Source organism: Prosopis cineraria, unplaced genomic scaffold (assembly GCF_029017545.1).
Source record: "Prosopis cineraria cultivar Desert tree isolate PC_DT_omini unplaced genomic scaffold, ASM2901754v1 PC1919, whole genome shotgun sequence".
Lineage (NCBI taxonomy): Eukaryota > Viridiplantae > Streptophyta > Magnoliopsida > Fabales > Fabaceae > Prosopis > Prosopis cineraria.
The window spans coordinates 13097-26036 of NW_026557244.1; the positions used below are offsets into that span (position 1 = coordinate 13097).

Consider the following 12940-nt stretch of genomic DNA (forward strand, 5'->3'; position numbering starts at 1 on the left):
AGAGGTAGCTAAGCACAATGGCAAAAGAATTGATGAAATGAGAATCAAGAACTTGTGAGTTTTAGGGTTTGATGAAGAAACGAATCAGGTCAGGGTTGTGACCTGGCTTTAGTAACATATTGAAATGCATAATAACTAAATAATACTTCATCTTTTTAGATAAACCCCTATGCACTGAAACTTACATAACTAATATGGGAACAAATGACCCATATATCAAAACTGTATTCATCTAGCTATGAAACATTCCTTAAATAGGCAAAAACACAAAACAAAGGAAACAAGAAAGAAATCAAGAAAGTAGCATATATACAGGGTCATAGGCCTGGAAAATAACTAGCCTAGTATAATGCCTAACTCTCAACAAATGCTCACACCATTTTTTTTTAAATGTTATCCTAGAAATAACTCATTTTTATACTATCTTTTTTCCTTCATAATTTTTAATACAACTAATAAGCCAGGCATAGAAATATTAGTTTGATTCTTTGAACTAGTTTGCATGTCAAATGGAGGAAACATGATAGCTCGATAAGGAAGATAGCCTGAGTATCACATTCTATAGAATAGAGGCTTGTTAAGGAAAAGAAAAAATCCCACCAAACAACAAACTGCTTCTTGCCATTATTTAAAATAAACATTGTATTTTTCTTTTATTAAGAGGTTTTTCCATTCATTTTAAGAATCAATTTTATTCATTTCAAATACACATTTTACATTCATTCTAATTTTTTATGCTTAATTAGATGCAGCCTGTGCATTTTATAATAATTTATGCTATATCTAAATTAGTGGGGATTTATATTTTATTCCAGATTTAGATTTATAAAATTTTATTATTTTAATAAATTATTTATTACAATTCCTTTAAAATTTAAATACCCAATTTAACTAGGTTTACACTTGAGTTTGGGAGTGATCGGATCAGGTAGCGTGGCGTGGCGTGACTAGGGTAGGAATGCGTATTGTGTCTCAAATATGTATTGGAAGTTAGTTGGGATAGGTGTATCACAAAAAGATAGGTTGTAGAGGAAGATATGGGCTTAGAACGGGCCAAGAAGGGTTCAAGTATTTATTTGGTTAGCTTTTCATGATAGACATTTTATTTCAGTCAGGAAAGCTAAATTGATAGGTTGTGAGGTTGTTTGTTGTGGATGTGGTGAGGGTGAAGGAGACTTATTGCATGCCTTATGTGACTATGAAGTAGTATCCAAATTTGGATATATTTACTGTGTTTAGAAGTAGATAATATTTTTTTATTTGAATCGCCATAATTGATTTGCTCTAACTTGAATAAAAGTATTGATTAAGGTAGATTGTTTGTTGTAACATGTTAGCGGCAACAAAATTAGAAGAACAAGATGATGTTTGAGGGAGGTTTCATCTTAAAGGGAGATACTTGTAGGGTTATCAAGTGATATATGTGGGAGTTGGTTAATTTGAAGCCAAGTTTGAATTTATTACAAAAAAAGAAGGTGAGTGTAGATGTTAAATGTGAACCTCTTGACTTTAGATGGTGTAAGCTAATTTTGATGGAGCTGCAAAGTGGAAAGCTATGATAGCTAGGCGTGGTGGTGTATTAAAAGATGTCAAGGGAGAACGAGTTAATGGATTTGTGAAGAAGTTAGGGGAGTTTAGGCATTTAATGCTAAACCATAGGTTGCTTTGTAGGGATTGAGGTTGGTAGAAGAGTTTGGAATTGATAACCTTATAGTTGAAGGAGATTCCTAATTTGTGATAAGCTTGCTAAGAAAGGAGTAGGAGGAGGATTCAGATGATAGTAGAGTACTTGTTAGAGTGATTTTGAACGAATGTGTTTGGTTTAAGAAGGTACGTTTTCAACATATTTATAGGGAAGGAAATAAGTGTGTAGATTGGCTAGCTAGCTATAGTTTTAATTTTGATTTTAATATTGTTAGATTTATAATGCCTTCATTTGATTTGAAAGATTTGTTATATACTAATTTCTTGGGTGTTCCTTAACCAAAAGAGGTCTTGATTAATGAATAAGTATGGGTTATGCCCTTTTTCGCCAAAAACAAATAAAAACCTAATTTAATTTAATTATTCAAATCTCAATCATTCTCGTTCAATGTTGTCCAGACATATGGACAAATTACAGTGCTTGATATACTTAATAACTCGTTTTATCAATATTGTTATACTACTCAAATAAATAATTTTAAATATGAATTTTTAACATGAGATTATAAATCCAAAATTAAGAAAAACCATCATAAGAAATGAATTGTATTATACATAATCTATGAAGAGTTCTTTTTATATGATTAATTTTTTTGCTATACACATTCCTATTGGAGGAAAATTCTATTTGAAGTATGGTCGAACATTAAATATGAATATTTCTCACATCAAAGATTTGAAAATTAATTCATCATGTTATTAAAAATTAGTCCTATTGATATGGTTATTTGATTGGCCAAGCGTTGTTGAGAAAAGTTTATTTTTAAGCATTAAACATATGAATATTGAGAGCCCAACAATAACATTGAGCCCACATTCAGCCCATGATTGAGTAACAATTGAGAGCCCAACACTAACATTGAGCCCACTTTCAGCCCATGATTGAGGAACAACCCAGCTAGACATAGACATTGGGAAAAATAATAATAAAATTTTACCAAAATATATAAATAATAATTATGTCTTTTGAAATATTATAATTTTTTTAAAATTTCTAAATATTTTTCTGACATTAATAATTTTAAGTTAAATGAATAAATTGTCCCTTCTATAAAATAAAAGCATAATGAGTTCACATGAGAAGTTATGATTTTTGTTTAATTTTTGCAATTCATAAAAAAATTGTAATTGTTTAAATAAAAATTATAACTAATTATTTTTATAATTTAAATTTTAATGATAAAAGAAATTTTATGTGGAATATGTCACTTCTTGTTCAATTCTTTGCAATTTACATAATAAAAATTATAATTACTTGAACAAAAATTATAATTGATTATATTTATAACTTAGACAATAATAAAATAAATTTTATATGAAAAATTGTAATTTTTTTGTTTAATTATTGTCATTTATATAATAAAAGTTGCGGTTGTTTAAATAAAATATGTAATTGATTATTTTTAAAACTTCAATTTTAATAATAAAAAAGATTTTATATGAGAATTTGTGATTTTTTATTTAATTTTTGTGATTCATGAAAGCATAGTTGTGATTATTCAAATAAAAATTGTGATTGATATTAGTTATTTTTAAAATTTGGACTCTAATGATAAAAAAAATTTCATGTGAAAAGTTATAATTTCTTATTTAATTTTACTATTCACATAATAAAAGTTGTAATTATTTAAATAAAAATTACAATTGAAAAAATAAAGCCAAACCTATTATTTTTATTTTAAATAAAAAATACTTTCTCTATCTCAAATTATAAAATACTTTTAGATAAAATTTTACATACTAATTAATTTTATTAAATTCATTTAACAATCTTATCTTTCTAAAATAAAAATATAAACTTTTAAAAATACTCATCATTTAATATATTAAAAAGAGAAGAGATGAAAATTAATTATAGAAAAAGAAAGAGTAATATTAAAATTGATGCATTTAATAAAATCTCAATATACTTAAAGTGTTTTATGCTTTGAGATAGAGAAACTAATTTAAAAATGTCCTAAAATTTAAGACCGAAGGATTAATTTAATCATTTATTTTAAAACTTAAAAAAATTATGACATTTAAAAAAATTAATTATTATTTATATATTTTGATGAAATTTTATTATATTTTTCCTGTCTCTTTTTAGGTTATATTTTCTTGGCTAATTATCCTTTCCTTTCTAACTCGTTGACTGGCAAATGACTTTGGCACCAGAGAGAAGAAGATTCTCGAAAAAAAAAAAAAATCAACTTAAGTGATTAGCTTTGGCCTTGCCTCGTTGCGTTGCTCCGAGGCTGAGAGCTGCGACTAGTTTCTAAAGGATGGCCCCACTATCTTTATGGCGCGCTGGACAAGGCTTGCTCTGTTTGCCTCCGCCATTGGCGGCGGTGCCGCCGCTGCCGCCATAGCCACCTCCGATGACCCCGAGACTGCCCTCAAGCTATGCACCACCGTCCCCCCTCGCCTCATCCGCGACGCCATCACCGCTGCCAACATTGCTTTCGGTAACCTTGATATCTCCGAACTTCCATAATTGGAGATTTGCGTCACCGTGATATTGTAGTTTGTGATTTTTTTTTTTGGTACTTGCTTCTTGTCATAGATTCATTTGAGTTTAAATGTTTCCCTTAGTTGATGAATAGTGGAGGTGAGGTGGCGGGATATTTGAAGGATGGTCAGGGGTCAAGAGATATAGCTTTTCGAACTCGAGTAGGTTCTAATTTGGAAAATACTTGTATAAAATTTACCTCTGGTGAAACCAATTCAACGGCTCAAGTTTGTTATTCGAGTAAGACTGTTTACATTGGGTTTGGTGATACCGTGATATAGACTGGACTACATTTGCCATACACACACACACGGATGTGATCATTTGTCTATATGCGCCTTATTGATCAAGGATAATCTCGAAGTTATTATATATACATTTCTTTGTAAACGGAGCTGGGCTTAAGCTGGTTTTCTTCTTGTATTTCATTAGATTATGAATATTCCCTGTGGGGACTGCCGGAAGGAAGTAATGAGCGGTCAGCAGTCAAGCACGAAGTTCACCTCCGCTCTGCACGTAAACTTCAAGAGCTGTGTTTTAAGAACGGAGGGATTTATATAAAGCTTGGCCAACATATTGGGCAGTTGGTGTGTTGGTTTCCTCTTTTAATCTTATGGATAAAATGCAAGTCTGATTTATTTTCAGACAAGAATACTTAATTCTTCTTTAAATCTCATGCATGTTCTTGACTCTTGACAGGAATACTTAATTCCTCAAGAATATGTTCAGACAATGAGGGAGTCAATGTTGAATAAATGTCCAGTTTCTTCATATGATCAAGTATGCGAGGTCTTTAAGAAAGAACTTGGAGAAACACCTGATACAGTATGTTTAATTTCCTATTGACAAAAGCTTCATTTTAACTGGAAGGATTTGGCATTCCCGTGTGCTTCTAATGCTTATCTGTAATTTGTTATGAAATACTGCTGTAGTGGTGGCTAAATTAAGCCTTCTAATGTGCAGATATTTTCTGAATTCGATCCAGTTCCAATGGCAAGTGCTTCCCTTGCCCAAGTTCATGTAGCCCGCACCCATGATGGGCAAAAAGTTGCTGTGAAGGTTTTGATTTTTTCTGTTTTATTAATGATTAATTTATTTTGAATCAAATTTCTTTCTGTGAATTAAGCATTAGTATTTCTTATGAAAATTTCTTGTACTTGTCCTTGGAATTTGTTGATATCCAGGTTCAACATACTCACATGACTGATACTGCGGCCGCAGATCATGCCATTGTGGAATTTATTGTGAACACTTTGCATAGGATTTTCCCCAGTTTTGATTATAGGTACTATTGCAATTGCAATGCTTTTACCTGTTTGAGATTAACCAAGTTAATGATTGGGAAATTTAGGAGCCATCTGGGTCAGCAACATGCTTATCATAACTGATGGATGCCTGTACCTCCGCTTCTATTTAAATGACAAAATTACCTAATTCTTACATACTAGTTAAACTAACTTAACTAATTCATGTCTTAAACCTACTTCCATTTTTGCAATTCTACCCTTATATAAAAGCCCACTTTATTCGCTAACCTTTAATGGGGAAGACAACATTTATAGCAAGTCATTTTATACGTTCAATAGGGACATGTTGGGAACAATATTAAATTGAATACTCCTCAAATTTTGTAATTTGTCTTATGAATAGAGACAAATCACCTTCCACAATTTTTTTCCTACGGAGGGAGTATTAGAGGAACTGAGCAATATAAGTTTTCTGAACAATAATTATTAAGCCTTATGTATCTTCCTTCTACTATGCTGCCTTGCAATTCCATTGATGCTACAGTTCTTTTGACTTCTGTCTTCAGATGGCTGGTTGATGAAATACGGGAAAGTTTACCCAAGGTGAGTTGCTAACTGCAAAAAATGTCTGGGCCTATTAAAAGTATAAATCTGTCAGCACATGCATTTTGATGACTCTTGCATAATGGTTGATAAACTTTTTTGTGTTAACTAATGTCGTTGCTGCTGCTGTGTTTTTCCGGCCAAACATGGAACAAAAACATGTGCCTGTGTGGGTGTTAAATTGATTTCATAATGCATATATCATTTAATATAATGATGCGGGACAAACACAAAAAATTGTGAAGGGAAGAGGATTTGAGGAGAGAAAAATAAGATGTGGGTGAAAGAACATCAATAATTTTTGTTTTGGTGTGGTAAAATTGAAGTTATATAGGCTTTTCGAACTCTAAGGAAGTGAGCATTGCAAATGTTGGATGCCTACCAACTAACACCAATTGGAATTGAATTGAAACCTTTTGGACAAGGCTTCATCATACTAAATGAGCCAGCTTTTGATGGTAAAAGACTCTTATTACAATTTTGTTGTATTCAACAGTATTCAATTATCAATTGTTCCTAATAAAAGGGCAAAGTTATGTGTAAATAGGCAAAAACAACTTACTTGATGATTGTTTTCCTGAACTGTAATAAACCTGAGTAATCCTATTTTGAATTTCTAATTCATAGGCAAATACACTTCAGTGCCTTTGTTGTGGCCTGTTTACATTTTGATGCCAAATTATTTAAATGTGTGCATTCTAGTGCCATGTGGTTTTGCTGTTAGCATAGCCTTCCCCCCTCCCCCTTTCTCTCATTTGCTATTTTCACCAAATGATTTCTGATCTGTCTAATTGATGTTTTGGCTTCCAGGAATTGAACTTTTTGACTGAGGCAAAGAATAGTGAGAAATGTTTGGAGAACTTCCAGAGGTTTTCTCCTCATATTGCAAACTATATATATGCACCAAAAGTTTATTGGAATCTAAGCACTTCAAAGTTGCTAACGATGGAATTCATGGATGGTGCCCAAATAAATGATGTAAAGACCATTAGAAGACTCGGGATCCGTCCACATGATGTTTCAACATTGGTAAGTGCTGATGAGATATGATTCTTGTCGACTGTAGAAGATTTGGATTATTTAGAATTTAATTATTCAATATTTTCTTTATTTCCTGATCCTATCCAGATTGTTAGATTTATTTTTCAGTTGTTGTTCGATAATTCTCTCCCTAAAATCTCTCCACTATATGCTGATTTGAGTAACAGTGTTGTTTCTACCAATCCATTGAGAATTATGTTTCGATTCTTCAAATAAACAGATTTGATAATCATCTTCTGGTCCTGCTCAATAAGTTCTTGTATGTGGGCTTTGTTATAGATCCTTGAGCTACTTGTTTCAAGAATGACTTGTATTGGGAATCCTACTTACCCATTGTCAGCTATGCTTCAGTTTTGGAGTATATACCATGGTAGATCATGTATGGCTTTGCAATGAAATGATGGATAGGTGGTAGTTTTTGGGAGGTTTGTTCTAACAGATTATTATTTTGTGCTATGACATCTTGGATTGGATATAATATGTAAACTAAAAGTATGATTCGACAAAGTTTGTTGGTTAAATGAGGAACTTTTTATTATTATTGTATATGATATGCAATTTCTAAATTATATATCTGTGACCAAAATAATTTAGTAAAATGTGATAATTGTCTATGCAGGTCAGTCAAACTTTTGCTGAAATGATGTTCAAGCATGGATTTGTGCATTGTGATCCTCATGCTGCTAACCTATTGGTTCGTCCATGGCCTTCTAGCAGACTGAACATCCTGGGTAAGGATTTGTCCCCTAGCCAAACTCGAAGTCTTTGTACAACTGTGGTTGCAAGATTTGGGATCTGAGTATGCTCTAACAATTCCCCACAAATGAATGTAACATCTGGGAGCCACTTAATGACAAAGTGTAAAACCCTGTCATTATTCGAACAGCATGCTTTGTTGGTGTAAACACGTAGAAATGGTAGTGCCAAGATACCAGAACAGCAGGAACTTGAGAAATTGAATGTAATTGATGTAAATGATAATCAGTAGAATGTGTCCATACTGGTGATGGTGATTTTATGAGAAACGGGAAAGACATGCACTGTAGTTCTTCCAGATGAATGCTATCTCCTTGCTGCCTTCTTGAGATTATGATTGAAATTTGAGATGTGGGTGTCCATGTGTGTCATAGCTTGATGGATAATTTTTTATTTCCATTTTTTTTGGGTCAAAGTTTCTCATTTATTTCTTATCTCAATTCTCATATATAGGCAAGAGGAAACCACAGTTGATTCTTTTAGACCATGGACTTTATAAAGAGCTCGATTTCCATACAAGAATTAATTATGCTTCCCTGTGGAAGGTACATTACTTATTTTTCATATTTGCTCTGATATATCTCATTTGAGATTGTTGATTGCATCTCCTTCATTTTCTCCTATGGTACAGGCATTGGTATTTGCTGATGCTAGGGGGATAAAGGAGTATAGTGCTAAATTGGGTGCTGGAGAGGATTTATATGCACTATTTGCAGGAGTTCTAACCATGAGACCATGGAATAGAGTTGTTGACCAATCTGTGGATCATTTAGTGATAAAGGGAAGTGAGAGCGAGATATCAGAATTGCAGGTGAGCTCTGCTTTAAAGGCAATCTCTTATATCTTTCGGTTTTTATCAGCCTAAGGTTAATACTGTTCTGAAATTTATGGTATGTTTGGTTCTATGGATGAAAATGAAGTCCCTTTCTATCCTCTTCGCATACTGTATATTATACTTTAATTGTCATTATTTAATAATGTCTGTTTTTTCTAACCTTTTAAAAGTAGGGGTATGATGGTGATTTTCGTTCATGATTTTTTTTTTAAAAAAATTCAAATCCATTTTCTGTTTTACACTTTTTCATTTTTGTACCAAACATGTCCTGGGTGAAAGCAAAGAAGGTATTGTTGGCAGAAGATGAGAAGAGAGGTATTGAAGAAAAATACACTCTCCAGTTCTTGTACATTCCTTTATTTCAAAAATATAAGATGAGCTCCAAGGGTATGTTTGGGTTCAGGAGAATGAAGAGGAAGGAAAGGGAAGGGAAGGGAAATGATCAGAATTTATCAAGTAAATATTTTCTCTGGTTAGATTTAAATCGAATATGTTACACCCACATTGTTATGATATTAGCATTAGATATTCTTTATTGTAAACAGCCAAAGGATCAAATCCTTATAAGGACCATATTTTAGGCTGATTTTTTGGCATAGTTTAGGACTACGTTATCTCCAATCTAGGATAGTTATTGTATATATAACTACCTCTCGTATATAGTACTCAGATCAATGAGATGCTCTTTAACCCAGTATAAATATATTTTCCTCCTAAAATATGTTTGGATGGAAAGAATGAATAAAAAGGACAAAGTGTTCATTTTCAAAACAAAAGAAAATCTCCAAATAAATTTTTTTTCTCTACCCAGCACTTTCATTCCATTACCTTCTATCTAAACATACCCATAGAGATAAAGATCCATGAAAACTGTAAGACTCTTCAATGATGATGAACTCTTGATGCTAACACTTCCGCTATGTAAGAGTTATTCTTGAGTATCAGACAAGTTTCTCAGCATGTTGTTCTAAAATTTGTTACCTGAAATCTATTATTTTGTCTTTAACTTTGTGGCCGTGTCAGAACTTTGATCATGCTGGGTTTCGATAGGAAAAGAGTGTTCTATTGTATTGTATGATATTCTGTGTCCTGCAGCTGAACCCGTCCTTGAATTGCTCTGTTATAGTAAAGTTCAGCGGTTCACGTGTGCATGTGTGATTGTGCCACAAGTGTTTCATAGGTTTAGAGCTTGTAATAATTAGGTGCAAGTAGAGCAAGGTTGAGTTACTTTGATGGTGTGGTGAATTATTAGCATTCGAAAATGATTACCCTTGTGTGTCTAGTGTAGAATGAAATAAAACGTTGAGATGACCGTGCTAATTTCTTTTGCAGATGTATGCTTCTCAGTATTTCTCTCAAATCTCAGAGCTTCTGAGGAGATTACCACGTGTAATTCTGTTAATGCTGAAGACAAATGACTGTTTACGTGCAGTCAACAATTCTCTGGTACAGATTATTCTAACTCTGTCCGCACTCTACTTCATTAACTAATGCGACCTTAGGATGTTTTTGGCTGAGTAAATAAGGATGGTGGGAATGGGAATGAGTGAGGAGTATGTTTTTTTTTAATTTTTAACAACCCAGGAAAGGGGGTGAGTGAATTATTATTCCCTTGGAAATGTGAATTCCCTCAAATGAGGGACTGGTAACTTGAATGAAATTTCCATTTCATAAAATCAGACACAATTTCAACTATCTCCCCTGCTAATGAGCCACTTCCACCACCACCTCCAACGCAAATGAGAATTCTTGTTGTATAGTTTTGGCTACCATATACTTGAAAAAGTAATTTCATTATTTTCTAAACTTTGGATATTACCTTCCTTGAATTGATTTTTTCTGTTCATTTGTTTATTTATACTAATTTACCTAACATTAGCATGGAATGAAGTAAAATCCTTATTCCATACTGGCCATATGCCAAGACAGCCATGGTACTGATGATTATATATTATCACTTCCCCAAATTCTCCTCAAAACAAAATCTGATCTGAATGTCTTTTAAGGATTGCAATTGATTAAAGAGATTATATGAAACGGCGTCGTATGAAACATTGCCAAGTTCCTTCATTTTGTTGATTGACACAATCTTAATTAATTTTCTCCAATATTAGCAACAATGCTAATGTTGAGCATGTAGTGAACTCGAACGGCTTGCTCAAGTTAGCTTCTATTGATTTTTTTGTCATCTTAATGGTTCTCTAAAATCGCGTGAAAATTTTCAAATATACCACTTCCAGCTTTTTCTTTTTTTCGGTTAAAACAAAATGTAAGGTGATCATTCTTAGGCTAATAATTTGTACCTCTTTTTTATTCCCCCTTTGATATTAAAAAAAAAAAAGGTGATAATTGATACTAGAAAATCACTTCAAAACTGCAATTATATTCTAAGGGATTTATATTTTTAGTTAAAAAGAAGAATGTACATCATCTATTTCCGATGTAGTGGAGTAGCTGTTTCTGTTTTCTATGATAAACACATTGATATTCTTGTTTTCTTTGGCCATCTTGTTCAGTTGCAGGGATCTTCTTTGGAGACATTTTATATCATTGGTAAGGTTTCTTCGAAGGCTGTTATCGAGGCAAAGATGTCGCAAAGCAAATCCCTTTTAACTTGGTTGAGTGTTATATTGGATGGCATTTTGCTGGAAGGGAGGCTCTGGGGAATGCAGGTAGCCTTGTGGCTTTTACAACTCAGAAAGGCGTTGTCCTGGTCAAACCAAGGATCATAATTCATAAAGTAGGCGTTCTCTGCCAAATTCGTTTTCCGAATTAATCCATTCTTTTGTCAAACAAGTTACTCTATTCTTTATCTCCGTGGTCAGAATCCGGATTCCCATTTTGCAGATTCTTTTTAGCTAATATTGGGGATCAAAAGTAGATGTTCAACTTACCATTTTTTATTTGTTATACACGTATAATCTTGTATTCATTCTGATACCTGAAATTTGTTGCAAGTCCCTATTAATAAGGGGAGTTGTTAATTGAAAAATAATGAAGACAATAGAGTTCAATTCAGCTGAAGCATTTGTAACTTGTTTGATGACTCTTTTATATTCCGTCCTTGCGCTCTTGTTGGTTTGCTGAAATACGAGGTAAGCGTGACTGTGTTGGACATTGACTCAATTAAGTGTTGGATTATGTCTATTTCATCAGTGTAAGGTTGTGTTTAGTTGGAGGAGAGAGGAGAGGTCTAAAAATGATTTTTTGGTTTTTCAAGAGGAGAGGAAAGGAGAGGTAATAATTAATTTATTATTATGTCCTTACATGCTAAATTTTATTTTATTTTTACTTTTTCTCATATAAACCAGTTTTAGAATAGTATTTTTTTTTTTTAACTCACTTCGTATCTATTTTTTTTTTTAATTAAACCTCGTCCTCCAAAAAGGTTATTATTTGATGAGCCTCGCTAACAACTCCGAGTGGAACTGCAGCTATGACAATAGTGGTATACATACAGGGCAAGAAAAGAACTTTTTGGATGATGAATCTTAACAAATGACCGAGTTCACAAAGCAATTTAGCCAGAAAACCATCTTCAAGAAAAAAAATTTGCATAAGGAATCATAAACATGACAAAAAGCATGCAACAACAGAACATAAGCTCAATACTGGTGTCTTGTGGGAATCAAATGGGGTAAGTGGCAAAGAGAAAAAAAATGTCAGTCCTGAGGCACAGTGAGAGCGCAGGCAGCGATGAAAGTCTAGAGAGTGAAATAGATCCAGTTCATTCATTTCATACATGGGCAATGATTTTTTAACCAAATGATGGAGCATTTTTCCTCCCCTCAACCAAAAACACATATTAAAGAGCAGCTTGTTGAGGTGTATTTGACTTATTTTGAGTTTAGAATTCTGTTGTTCGATTGAATTAACCATTTAAGAAGGCAAAATAGTTTTGCCATCCAGTATATACTGAATATCTATTCGTGATATTTTCGAATTCCCATTCAGGAAAGAGGAATAAGGAATCGAGCTGCGCAGAGTCATAACTTTTCAATAAAGGAAGTTATCCGAGTAGTTCATGTCAAGAAGTCGGCTGTTAATTCTTAAAGCTTACTCCTCCCAATAGATGATCGTGTTACTCTCTCTAAATCATAATATAAACCATAGTTAATTAATTTATTTATAAATAATGTTATTTAAAACGTTAAATTCTTAAAAAATATCTATTTATACTTTATTAAATGTTTTATATAAGAACATTAATAATAGTAATTAAAATTTTAATACATAATTTTAAAAAAATAAATGAAGTAGAAG

At 32.6% G+C, this 12940-nt stretch overlaps 1 protein-coding gene across 1 annotated transcript; it reads left to right on the plus strand.

The window, feature by feature from the left end:
* The first annotated feature begins 3968 nt into the window (after positions 1-3968).
* On the plus strand, positions 3969-11701 carry LOC129301144 (putative ABC1 protein At2g40090). The gene is given in 13 exon segments (XM_054939716.1): positions 3969-3993; positions 3996-4151; positions 4628-4782; positions 4895-5020; positions 5159-5254; positions 5380-5480; positions 6009-6045; positions 6856-7074; positions 7706-7817; positions 8296-8387; positions 8474-8653; positions 10010-10123; positions 11194-11701. Coding segments are annotated over 13 exon segments (1629 nt in total). The 3' UTR covers positions 11410-11701.
* The last annotated feature ends 1239 nt before the right edge of the window (positions 11702-12940 follow it).